Raw genomic sequence first — 14,087 nt, forward strand, 5'->3', positions numbered from 1 at the left:
CTCATTCAAAACAATTTAAGAAATATCTATTGAATGGCCTACCCAGTGCTGGGGCTCTAGAAATGAATAAGAAATGGTCCCTGACCTTGGAGAGCACACAGTTTAGCTGGAGAGACAGGTAAGGTAGCTAATAATTACAAGAATATTTGGCAAGTCCAGGAATGGAAATAAATGCAGGGGTCATCAGCTACCCAACTTACTTTGTATTTATCCTTTCACAAAATCTTACTTCTAGCCCATTACTCTGAACGGTCTAGACAGTCTGTAATCTTGATTTTTGTCTTTTAAGGACTGTTTACCAATATTGTAAACGTATGAAGTCTCAAGTAAGTAGTGAGGAAAGAGACTCTACTTGAGTAATTTTTGAAGAGGTGAGTGAGTCATAAAATAAAATTAATGAATTTTTGATTGGCAAAGTCTCAAAGGCCTTCTATAATTCTGAGAATCCCACCTTAAATATAATATATGTATATATATAATTTATTATACAGAAAAATATATTTGAAACCTTTAAGTACTCAGTATTTATTATCTGAAAAGGAATTATTTTTGTTTTGAGATATGAACCCTTATATTTCAAAACTATAGTAAGTCATGTGGATGGAACCCATCAAGTGAGAGAAAAACACATGAAAGAAAAATAGTTTGTGTAGTTCGGTTCCAGTTTTGTAAAAAAAAAAAACAACCTAAACTACATGACAACCTGTATTTGTATATTCGTAGAACAAGTATCTAGATGACTTCGACAATCTGTGAATAGAGATTATTCTGGGTAGGGAGAGGCTGGCATGATGGGTGACCCTTACATTTTGTTATGTATTGCCATAAAGCTGTTCTTTAGTCACGAGTTGGTATTACTTTTGTCATCAGAAGGTAAAAATTCTATGCAGCTATCTTAAAAGAGGATGAGTACTACCCATGACTAATTTCATTGCACATTCCTTCTTGAAGACCTATTGATGCTAGCTGAATGCACCTATAGCTCAAATGTACCCTGGCACTTCTGGAGAGGAAGGAATCTTGCTGCTTGTCTTCCTCATTGAGTGTTTCTTAACAAATCCAAAGTCCTCTTCCCAGTGTTAAGTACTCCTGTTGTCTCGCTCTCCCTCTCCTTACCTCACCAATTGCCCTCCCACTAACCTCACCACACATCCTTTGTTCCAGCCACACTGGTTCTTTACAGTCTCAGGATCCTTTCTCCTGTATATCTGCTCATGCTGATACTCTTCCCTCCTTGCCTCCTTCCATCCACCTGCACACATCCACTCACCCTTCAAGGTCCAGCTTGAGTACTGCCTCTTCCATGAAGCCCTACATGACTCAATTCCTTCTCATATCCACAGCTACAGCCATTCAAATCCAGACACACAATTTCTCACTTTATTGTATTCTGGTCTTTTAACTTAAGACTATCTGTACATCTGTTAACTTAAGCTCCAAATATCAGTAAATAATAAATACTTGTCTTTCATTTCCTTTAGAAGATTCCAGAGCCCACAGACATATAAGCAGCCAAGGCTTTACCACTCTGGATCATTTCTTGGGTATGTGTTTTTGCTATTAGACTCCACTGAGGCACAAAGTTCAAGGGCACAGGCTTCGGAATCGGACAAACCTGTGAATGAAACAGTTCCACCACGTACACGCTTTGTGATGTCTGACTCACCATTTCACTCCTCGTGCCCTTCTCTTTCAAATGAGATTAATCATTTATACCTCCAATTCATTAGACATATTAAAGCAGATGACATATTTAAGACAATTGGTAGAATAAAAAAAATTATTTTTCATCACTTGGGAATTGAACGAAGAGACATGCAGAACCCTTATGTAAACCAGAATGAATGACTTTCAAACTGGCCAAGGGGGAAAAAAATAACTAGCAGTGCTAAAAATGAACATAGGTTAAGAGTTTAGAAGGTCCTGCATCTCTCAATGTGGCTAACATAGCAGCTCTGGTGGAGGACTCACAGTGCATCAAAATAAAATATGATGTAAGAGAGTGACTTGTGCGAGTCATCTAAGAATGTTTTGTGTCCCCATGGAAGCCGAAGAACCTAGCCTTGGAATGACTTCTCCACAAGCAGTGTGCTAGGAAATGAAACCTTAGCTGGGCCCTACACTCTCGGCCAAATACTTCCTTTGGGTTGAACTTGATGACTCGGAAACTGTTTGCAAAGTGGAAGAGCCCCAGTGACAGGAACATATCATTTCCTGGGCCTAAACAGAAAGGGACTGAATCCAGCAGAGGGCAAGCAGATTATCCCACCTGTATACTTTCCCCTCATGTCACTTTTGGCCATTTGTTATTTCACCATTTTTGTTTAATCACCACCACTGGGATTTTTCTGTTGGCTGTTATTTACGGTTAATAAAACATGTTAACAAAAATATGTGTATCATTTGGACATACTTTCCTGGGACATACAATCAAAATGTATGTAATTTACTTTTTTCAAAAAAATAATTGTAGCTAAAAAGTTATTTCTGGCATCTTGTTCTCACCTCCATACTAATTCACTTTTATTTTATTTTTATGTTTTTATAGAGGTGGGATCTTGCTATGTTGCCCAGGCTGGTCTTGAACTCCTGGCCTCAAGAGATCCTCTTGCCTCAGCCTCCCACAAAGTGTTGGGATTACAGGCATGAGCCACAACAGCGTGGCTCTTTCCATTTTTTAAAAAATTATTTGTTTACATACTCATCTTTTCAAGGACATTCCCTCGACTCTAGCAAGGCTGTTGCAGGATTTCTACCTCTAAATCATGGCTGACTCTTTTGACTTCTCCCAACTCAAATACCCTTCCTTCTGCCTGTGTAAAATCCTCTCAAACAGAACAGAAAGAGTGGAGAGACCTATGAGTCACAAGAAGTCTCAAGACAGTTTGAGGGATTTTTATCTCAAGTAAAATTGGGCTAAAATACTAGCTTCAGCGCCAGGGACAGAAAATTTGAAGTGGGCAATGAGAAGACAAGGAAAGATTCTTTCTTTTAAAAAATAACTGAGATTAGTTGTTTTAGATGATTCAGCTAATGACTGACTATATTTTTCTGCTAAAGAATAAAGTAGATTTCTTCCCTTCTAGATACTTTCCACAAATGAGGTCTGGAAGACTTGAGGTAATCTCCAAGCAGTTCACATCCAGAGATGTGAACATCAGATGTGGAATTATGAAGCAAACTCCAGTGTTTCTGGGAACTAGTTCCGAATAACTTTAGTGGTATATGGCTATATTTCTGATGAACAATGTTTTTATTGGCATGGGAAGAAGGAGATGAGTTAGTTGACTACGTTCCCAGGACATGGAAAGCCTACACTTGAAATGTTTTCATCTCTGGCACAAAGGATGATATTAGCCACAAAACCATGGCTAATTCAAAAAGTCACAGAAATTCCAGGCAGGTTGGTATCTTGGGAAGTGTCTATCACATGACCTTTGAGTTCAGAGTGGTGATAATTTTGGAGGGTTGCTCTTTGTCACTGAGGTAGAGTCTTAACAGTTTGATCCCTGTAGATTTCCAGGTAATAACAGAAGATTCGGGGTCTTCAATGCCACTTTGCTCCACTGAAATTGTAGACCTCTTAAGTCTTTACCGTAGAGATATAGAAATATAGTAAGTGTTAAAATGAACTTTAGGCCACATTTTGATGTAGAAATTCTGATATCAAAAAGAGAAGGTTAGTTAGTAGCTGGTCAGATAATTTTGAGACCAGCAGAACCTATTAAAAATTATAGTCAAGCCATTAAAATTATGTCTTACATCGCATGTGCTATAAACGATGTAAATTTTTGTATTTTACAATTAGTTATTCACTTGGAAGTCTCCATTTCATGACTGTCATTTTTAAAGAAACCATCTCATTTTTTCTTTCCATCTGATTGCAACTGGAACCTGTGTGGAAGGGCTGAAGCCCTAGCAACTAACTGGATCCTCTTAAAGGTTGAATTTTATGTCTGACCTATTTAGAGATCTGAAAAGCTTCTCTTCAAAAATAAAGCATCCCAGATCTTAATTTTTAGTTGTCAAGCATTGCTGCAGCCAAGGTAAAATGAGTTGCTAGTTTGGAGCTAGACTCAACATAATTCTTAGAGAAGATTTTCCTTTTAAGCTTAAATGTAATTCATGCACTAATATTTTTAAAACTTTATCTAATACCTTACATTTCATATATGAATCTAATAATATATTTAGGTCAAGTTACATTTTTAAGTGACATCTAGGAGTATTCCACATGTTAAATATAAAGGCTCAGAATGACATTTATTAAAGACTGGATTAATCTCATGGGTATTGCTGTAATTATTCCCCCCAATCATCTCATCTATGACATAGGTTAGTGAAGTATCATTCATGGGCCTTCCCAAATTTGTTTTTGTACATACAGTTTTATTGGAGCATAGCCATGTTGTTTTTTTTACATACTGTCTATGGTTACTTTCATGTTACAATGGCAGAGTTAAGTAGTTGTGACAGAGACTGCACGACCTACAGTGCTGAAAATATTTTCTGTCTGGCCTTTTTTATAGAAAAAAATTGCCAAAAGCTGGCACAGAAAGACAAATACTGCACATTCTTATGTCCTATGTAGAAGCTAGAAAAGTTGATCTCATAGAAGTAGTAAGTAGAATAGTGGTTAGTAAAGACTGGGAAGGGCATTAGGGTGGTAAATAGATATAAAATTACAGCTGGATAGGAGAAACAAGATCTAGAATTTTACAGCATCTTAAGATAACTAGAATAAACAACAACTGATTGTATATTTACTAACAGCTTAAAAAGCAGATTTTGAGTGTTTCCAACACAAAGAAATAATAAATGTTTGAGGTGATGGAAATGCTAATGGCCCTAATTTAATCGTTACACATCATATGCATGTATCAAATTATCACACTGTATGCCACAAATATGTGTAATTATTATGAGTCAATTTAAATTTTTTTTAAAGGAAAATTTTGCCAATCTCTAATGTTTAGAAAAACGGAGTCTCACCAAATGAGTCTCTTCTAACCAATATATTGTTTTAAAAGTCTGATGGGAAAAGTTTTCAGGTAGAATAGAAAGCTCTACTCATTGACAAGTTTTGTTGGTCAGTTTATCACTATATCGTCTTTGAATCTGAATTTAACTGTGGCCAAACACTGTATATTGCCAGAGACACAGAGAACAAATTAGCCCACTCTAAGATCAATAATTGTGCGCACTTGCTCCAAGAAGCAACTCTGCTAACAGCTGACCATACTAGAAATGTTCATCTCTCCAGCTCCATCATACTTTCTATATCCTTCTGAGGGACAGAAGGGTTTCTACCCTGTCTTAACCTTCAGCTTCTCACCTATACAGAAGGTCTCATCATGCAGGGAACAATGACAACATTTAAAATGCTCTTTGTCAAGGAAGATCTTTTTATCTCGGCAGAGTAATTGTGTCAGATAATTAATGTTAGAGCATTCCCTAAGGTTTCATCTTCAGATGTCTTTTGACCTGCCTCTTAAACGGAAGTGAAATAAACTCATCCTGTGTAATTTGGTTAGTGGAGTTAAAATGTATTTGAGGAGCCAGTACAATTAACAGAACTGAAAACTGTGATGCCTCCAAGATATCATGGGTCCATGAAAAGAATAAGTATTTAGTAAGTACTTACCTAACTGTCCATATTGGAAAATTAGGGGACAGAAAAAATAGCGTATCTGCAAGTACTAATAGAGCACCAGGAAGATGAGGGATACAAGAGTATAATAAGAGTACGTTTGGGGCCAGTGAAAATCAATCCTTAAAGGAAGTGAAAGTCATGGACTAGTACAGAAAAGCAGACAGGAAAGAAATCCATCTAACCTCCCAGCAGAGCTTACTGAAAGTGAGTAGAAGTACAAAGGAAGACATTAAATGTTTAGGATAGTAAGTAGAGAGATGGCAGGAATGTCAGTATTTGCTAGTGAAGCCACTGTGCAATGATGAAAGCATGACTAAATGGTGAACTTTGGATGCAACGCTGAAGACTTTCATATGAGAGGTAATAAGTACGTGTGGTTCCTTGATGAGAAATGTCTTGATAAAAATAGTGTTTGTCAAGTATTATTCTAGAGCTTAGAGGAGAAAAACCAATTGAGATTTATTAAAAAATCTGTACAAAAGGAAATTGCAAAGCCCCTTGCAACATTTTTCTATTAATTCTAATACCACAGACTTCTCTTTTGGGTGGACTATATCAAGTTCTATATTATAAATGGAGGGGTATCATAACCAAGTGTTCTTTGTGTTTTCTCTGGGTTGCTAACTAAGGCACGGGCAAAACAAACAAACAAATAAACAAACAATGTTACCATCATTCACCTTATTCACTTTGTACCTGGTCTGATTTTTGTTTTTGTCCTAAATGCATCATAGTAGCTATTTTCTAAAGCAGGCAATTCCATAGCATAACTGCATAGATAGAAGAAACAAAATAACTTATTAGTCCCCGGGAGAAACTAGAGGTAGGTAAAACATGGAATGTCATCACTGGCTTGACTTAACATATAGTTGAATTTTAAGTTACATATCCATTGGCCATGTCCTGTATAGCTTCTCAGACCTAAAGCAAATCTCATAGCTAAACTACACTGTCCTAGTTTCTTGGTTATTTTACAGCTGTGCGTATATGTGTATTTTTCTGTACTGAAAGCAGAGACTTGGAAACAGCCGGATAAAAGCCAGTCCTGTGTTGTACATGGCAGGAGAAGAAACACAGTAAACACAAACACAGCAGAGCATTTCCCTTTGTTGAAAACCTTATTGTTTCCCCTTAATGCATTGTTTAGAATAGCAATTATGTGTCATTGCCCATTATCTTATAGACAAAACCAATACCATAGTGCTGTTGCTTTTCTTTCCAACAACTGATCATCATGAATATATAGAGGATTCGTGTGCTGGTGAAACATGTCAAGACTGACAGCTCAGAGCCCAAGAGCATGGTTGAAGCACAGAAGAGGTGTGTGGCCAGGCAGCTGGAGTGAAATCTGCCCTCTACCTTCTCATTTTTGCTTTCTTCGCTTTTCTCCCTCCTCTGGGTTGGGAGGGAGAGCAGCTTAGAAAGAACATCCCTTTTCAGGCTGTTTCCCTCTGCCAGAGAAGGCTGGCTCCCTCTCAAGACGGCAAGCATTTGACCACTGCAAATAGCAGCAACATGTCAACTTGTTTTATTCACATCTTTCACTAGGGAATCAGAAAGCCAAAGACACACTGGTGATTTCCCTGGTTTTATGGATCTTGACTCCCCCCAGGCCTGCAACGCATTTTTGGTTGGTGTGTTCACATTGTCCTGGCATCTGCAGTGTGGGAAACCTGAACTGAGAGCCAATAGCCCCACAGCTTCTCTCTATTAAAATGTGCAATTGGATTTCACATGTGTGTTTCAAACACCATTCAAGGCATAATTTACAGGTTACTATCTAGTCCCACAGCTGTTTTTCCATCCTGTAGACTTAGCTGTTTCTAGGAATCCACCATCCGGCTCCTTAGCAAAGTCTTCCTACTTTGGGCCTGCTTAGCCATTCTTGGCTATGCAAAACTGTACAAAATCTATAATAAGGATTCAAGAAAATACTTACTAAATGAACAACTATTAACTACTCTTTCCACAGAATTATTCATTCATGTGAATAGCCTTCTTTTTGTTTACCTCATCTAATCAGCTTTTATGTCATCAAATTAAACTAATCACTGCTGATCCATTGATATAGGTCATTTACATACATTAAAAACAGTACAGGCCCAATGACTTCTGTGTAGGTCTCACCAAATAGTTATCACACAGAGCTTTCAGTTACTATGTTCTTTCATAAGAAGAAGACTGAGAATCACTTTTATATATTGCAAATTATTTCCCTGTGCCTAAACAAAAACAGACTATCCATGTTATAGAGACAGCTAGTCAATATCACTTTGTTGTATTTCTGTGACAACCACCCCTCCCCACAGTCCATTCTCCAAGAATCTGAAATCACTCCCCAGACAGGTTAGGCCTGAGGCTTAGGGTTATGGTTAGCTCAAATGTAAGTGCTAATAATATCATCTAAACAATTGATTCTAAGTTGTCAGAGGGCCAGAAAAATCCTATACTCATTTCTGATTCTTCCATGCATAGCAAAGTCCTCGGGAGAGAGTACAGGCTCAAGAATTTAACTGAACTCAACTCTTCTTAGTCTATGCAGAGGATAATAATACACACAGTGGGGTGGGTTTAAAGGATTCCTTTGACCTCTGACTGAGAACCACCTTTCAAGGAAGAAAGACAAAGGAAAAAGAAGGTATGACATTGAGAAAAACATCCCAGCAAAAGCCTTTGCTAGCAATGGCACTGAGATGAATCTGTTCCATTCAAACGGCTCCACAAATGTAGCTTCCATGTCAGATGAAAACAATTACTTAAAAATCACATTAATAAAGATCTTACAATGTGGGTCAAGTTAGATTTTGCCCTTCTGGTTGCAATATACCAACCTTTCCTGGTGAATAGAATATTTCAGGTGAAAAGGGGACATTTTCTTTACCCTTCCACTGGTACTCTCACCCAGTCCTAGATGTGTGACTCTAAATTTTCCCAGAAGAAAAAAAAAAAAAACACCACAGGCTTCTTTCCACATTTTAAACTACTACACAGTAGCTAAGGAGATTGTGTGGTCACGTCATTACAAGTCGTAGCCATCATAACAGGCCTTCTTTGTTAAACAGAAGTCCTTTAAGGCAGGGATACCAGTAAGGAGTTATAGTGTTGAACACTATAAACGATTTGCAAAGGAAAGACCACCAAGCTTCAAAACGTTTTTAAAAGGCAGCTTTTCATCTTAGGACTTACCATTTCATTTCCTCCCACAGGTGTCTGCTCACAGGCCTCATGAATAAACATTACTCATTTACTCTTTCGATAATCTGAGAATTAGACCATGTTGACAAGTTGGGCTGTCAGATCGTCAGGTTATCTGAAGAGTCTCTTGGTTTAAACACATACATTAAAAATAACCAAAATTCGTACTTGTTATAAATGGTCCCAAAGGCCAGAATTGCAACCAAGGATGAAAAGTACAGAAATAAAACGGCCGTTTACTAAATACCTACTATGTGTCAGAGGCTGGATTAGGTATTTTACAGGTGTGTACCTTTTCTCATTAATCTCTGAAGATAATCGGTTGAGGTAGATATCACTATCCCCGATTTTACATATGGGAACAAGAAGCTAAGATTGCCCAGGGAAACGTAACCACTATTGAGAGAAGTGAGATTTCAAATCCAGGCTTTTGTTCGGCTTTCTTTCCAGTCCACTAAGCTCCTCCCAAGAATGTAACAGTAGACCTTGGCAGACAGTCGTTCCTTGACCTGGGAAGTACTCAAGCTGATGGTAGCTAACTGGCTCCCGCAGAAGGGACTCAAGAATTAGAAGGGGTTGGAAGAGAGCAGGTCTACCTCGAAGAATCTGCAGACTTCCTCTACTTCTTTTCCAAGTAGCTGATTCTGCAATCATTTGAGGTGAGATGAGAAATCAAAACAGGTCTGCTTCCTGGTCTTATAAAAACAATAAACTATCCCTTTGCTTACTATGCCACATCTGCAGGCCCCGAGGTCTGGACTCTCTTTCTCTACCCTACAGCTTTGGTCACACCTGCTATCAAGGAGACCCTCTCCCTGGCTTCCTGTATTTCTTCTGAAACTCCAAAACTAGATAGTAACACACTCCCAACTCATGCCTCATTAGCATCCTTTAGCTGTAAGAAATCCCTATGTCACCCCTAAGGTATCACATGGCTCAATGAGACATACTTCCCCACTCATTCACCCTTTGCATTCCTACTCTGAATTTTGTGTCATTAATGTACATACCTGTCACCCCAAACACTTCACAGTGCATCTTTTTTAGAACAAGACAGGATATAAACAAAAACAAACAAATTGCCCTGGTACTCCATTCACTTTCTTGCTTGAAACCACAGTGGAACGATTCGAAACTAATCCATTCCACTTGACTGTCTCTTGCTACCAGCAACACTCCCATGAGTGCTGACTTTCATTTTCATCGTGGCGTCACACAGATGCTCAACAAGTTCATTTTCCCTTCCCACTCCAACTTCTACACCATTTCAACCTTTTCACAGTTCTTCCTTCACTTGAACCATCATGTTTTCACATAAGATTTTCCTCTAAAAAGAATGACTGGCAATGAATCCCAGCCCACCTCAACCCTGAGTGGTTAATTCCAGCTTGGAAGCCCATTTTTACCGTTGGAGTCTTCCACTTCTTCAGCTGGGGTAGCTTTCTGGGAGGAGTGGTGGGAGTGTGAGGAGAGGAGACTGACGATCCGTGGCCTGGGAAGGGTCAGGGCTTTTCCGTGGACCTTGAGGGAGTGTTCCTTCAGCTGGCTGATTGTCATGGTGGAGAATGAGCACCAAGAACACTTGTAGGCATGCTCACCTGGAAGAGGATGTTGACAAGAAATAGAACAGGAAAAAGAGGGGAGAAGGGTATAAGGCCGGGGTGGAAATAAGATAACTCAGTTAACTCATGCTAGAGAAGCGCTTCTCAAGCTTCATGTTCTATGAACGAACCTCACAGACCAACAACCTGCCACAACCACAGTGCCCCTTTGGAGTGGAAACTCTCCCATGAGCTCCAGAATCTAGTGAACTGGTCCTTTTTCATTTTGGGCTCTACTTACAGGAGTGAAGCTATGAACTGATTCCCCAATAGGAAGTAAAACCCAACGGGCCTATGATACTTCCTTTAGAAAAATTTCCAATCCCTTCTCCCCTCTCTCTACACTAGAAATGACCATGTCAGGTTTCATTCAAGGTTGCCTTTTTGTCAGTCACAGAAAATAGTATGCTTAATTATTATTCCAACGATCTATTAGCGGCTTTTTAATCACAAAGTCATTCAGTGTAAGCTCTGCTGTGCTATTCTATTCTGTACTTCCTTGCTAACTATACACGTTCTCATCCCACATATATACATTTTTGGACCAGTTCACAAACCTCAGCACAGAACTCCATTTCCCTATCTAGTCAATAGCACAGAAATGGGCAAAAATAAGTCATTTCTCTAAGGAAGGGAGCTGTATATGTAAATATGGGGGTTCAGGGGGTAGAGTGTGTGTGTATGTGTGTGTGTGTTTATCTCCAATATTCTTCAATAAAGAGTGCCTCTCAGTAAAAACAAGCACTATGTTTTAAATTAATTTTATGCCACTGAAATAGAACACAGATCACCATGACCAAATTAAGTTAGAATGGGATTTACCTTTGCCATATGTTACCTTTTAAATTAATTACATTTTAAGAACTAAGAGTGTGAAGTGGGTATGCTTAAATTGTTGGATATATATACACTGGTAAGATCAATTCAGAAAGCCATTTCGCTTTTAAGAACAATAGACATAGAAATGCTCATGTTTCCAACCCAGTAATTCCATTTCAAAGAGTAATAAGAAGATATCCTTTAATAAATATAAAGTTTTACTTAGAAATATGCATCATTTATGCTTGAAAAAAGTATGAAATAACCTAAATTTACAACCATAAGGAAACAAGTAAATCTTGGCATATCCTATTGATGATTTATTTTATTCAATTAAAATAAATTCTTGGAGTTTATAATAACATAAAAAATAAAAGTAAATACAAAGGCTAAATATATATATTCAATGACATTAGAATTACAACTGTTAAAAATAATTATAGAGAAAATGACTGAAAGGAAATATATGAAATGTTAACAACAGTGGTGTTTAGATAACAAGATTATGAATGACTGTATTTCTTCTTTCATTTCCAAATTTTCTCTAATGAACATGTATTTTTAAAATGAATTTTTAAGGTGACATTTAAAAGTCAGAGAAGAAAGAAGAGAAAACAGAATCATAAAGTTTTGTGGACCAGTGAAAATGAACAGAGCTGTGGTCTAAGGATTAAAAGTAAGAAAAACAGGTATTGGAAGATCATTCTTTCCCCCTGCTTTTCTGAGATTACTTTCCTGCCACCATGAAAATTATTAAATGGGTTCACATGTGGAGTGAGTATAGCATCCAAGTTCTATAATTAAGCCTTCCTCTCACCACTGATGACCCTCAGAGCTTGCATTTCCAAAAAAGTCTTGAAGAAACCCACAGAAAAACTTGAATTGCTCAACATCACGAAGCACAAGGAAGGACAGAAGTTCAAAAAAGTCAGAGGACCCAACTAGGAACACCAGTCAGTTGTATCTCTTTAGGAGTTAGATCACAATGCTGAGTATGATGTTTACTAATATATATATATATATGACAATATATAGAATACTACTGCCCTCTTTTTTCTATTTTTTCATTTTTTTTTAAATGCAAGCTTGGTTGTGTGAACCTTACTGGTGGCTGTGAGTTGCACGACCTGAGAGAGAATTCAAATCCAGATGTTTGGGTTAGCACACATAACCTTTTCTTCTTTAAAATAAAATAATCCATCTAGAACAGACAAGATGAGTCAAGAGTCTTTTAGAAAATGTACTGGCGTTTTCGAAGCCAAGCCCCACTCAGTCGTTCAAAGCAATGTCATGGAGGCCAAGGTTCCAAGGTATGTCAAGAACTGAATTACATTGCTCCCAATCTCTCTTACTGGATGCACTCTTCTTGCCAGCCAGTGAGCACAGGGAGCCAGTTTGCTGGGTCAGCTCCAAGAGCAGACACTTCAGCTTAATATGCTGGCATCAGTGTGCAGGCTCTGATGCTCTCTTCAAGTCTTTCCCACAGGCCGAATCATCTCTTCCCAGCTCTCGCTGGTAAAAGTGCTTTTGACGAGGCTAAGGCCTATGGGCAAAACTCACCAGGAGAGTGTCCCAGCTGGATAATTTACAATATACACAAGTTAGAAAAGAGTGATTTGAACCCTGAAGCCATTCACTTCATGGACTTTAGTAGAAATTTCCCAGAGACAGAAAAATACAAAAAGATAGAGAAAAGCCCCTATAGCTAACTTCCCTGTCCCATTCCTGACTCCTAGTGGAGTTTGGGGCAGCTGGGAGCCCTGGGCAATTTTATTGCATTAAGTCAGTTCAACAAAATCCAACACTCAGAAGACAGTGAAGAGACATGGTCCTGTTTACACAGAGTATGAGGAGCTGGCAAAAGTGAAGGACTTAGGTTCTGAGCGGTTCTTACAACACTGTTCAGAGTGTGACCAAGGGTTATACAAGGCACAAGGGATATGGCACAATGCCTCCCCTTTAGGACTATTGTAGGACTAAAGATGATGATGCATATAACATGCCTAGTGCCGAGCCTGGTGGGTAAGGGATGTTCATGACACACCAGATGTCAACAACAGTGGTCTTCAGATAAGATTATAGATGACTGACTGTGTTTCTTCTTTCATTTCCAAATTTTTTCTAATGAATAATGAGATGGAACAACAATATGATAGAGACCAGTACAGCTCCTGGACACTCACCACCCAAAGTCATTTTCTATCTTATGTACGGAAACGTATCTAAGGGTATCTCTTGAAAAATCTCACTCACCTTGAGTTCCCTTTGCCCTTTCTAACTTCCTTAAGTTGTTAACTTTATTTTAGCTGGAAAGTCTTTTTAGTACATATAACGATTCTTGGCAATAGCACTAGAAAGTATAGGCAATTTAGAAATTTCTGTAAAAATCACCAACAGTCTAATTCTAACTTGCTAGTAGCACGAACAAACTAACTATAACATGGGTGACATAGGCTTTATATTATTTTGGATTTAGGTGATTTTGTTTAACTTTTACTTTTTTCTTTATTTTTTCTTTACTAGGTGAAAATAAAACTGAAAATACATCCATCCCAAGAATAATATTCTCAAGTGTAAGGCAGGACAGTATTTCACTCAATAAAGACCATCAGGTTTCAAACTCAGAGAGTGCTAAAGAACTTGTGCATCATCAGTGCACAACTCACCAGCATGAGCTTTGAGTATATGTGTTTTCAGCCGGCTGTTATAGGAGGACTTGAAGGAGCAGAGTTTGCATCGGAATGGTTTATGGTGTCCGTGGTGCGTTTGCATATGGCGATCCAAACTTGATGTAGAAGGGAAACGAAAAGAAAAATGAC

The 14,087-nt window shown here is 38.3% G+C and overlaps 1 protein-coding gene across 5 annotated transcripts in view; it reads right to left on the reverse strand.

Annotated features, from left to right (window-relative positions):
* The window catches only part of ZNF462 (zinc finger protein 462), a 152,519-nt gene that overhangs the window by 65,579 nt on the left and 72,853 nt on the right, over positions 1 to 14,087 (reverse strand). For all 5 annotated transcript variants that reach the window (XM_033237891.1, XM_033237890.1, XM_033237892.1 and 2 more), the window contains exons 6-7: positions 13,935 to 14,053; positions 10,255 to 10,446 (exon numbers count right to left, since the gene is read on the reverse strand). In XM_033237891.1, the coding sequence (XP_033093782.1) occupies positions 10,255 to 10,446; positions 13,935 to 14,053 (311 nt within the window). The remainder of the gene's footprint in view (positions 1 to 10,254; positions 10,447 to 13,934; positions 14,054 to 14,087) is intronic.

This window comes from Trachypithecus francoisi, unplaced genomic scaffold, assembly GCF_009764315.1.
Source record: "Trachypithecus francoisi isolate TF-2019V2 unplaced genomic scaffold, Tfra_2.0 Lachesis_group16, whole genome shotgun sequence".
NCBI classification, from domain to species: domain Eukaryota; kingdom Metazoa; phylum Chordata; class Mammalia; order Primates; family Cercopithecidae; genus Trachypithecus; species Trachypithecus francoisi.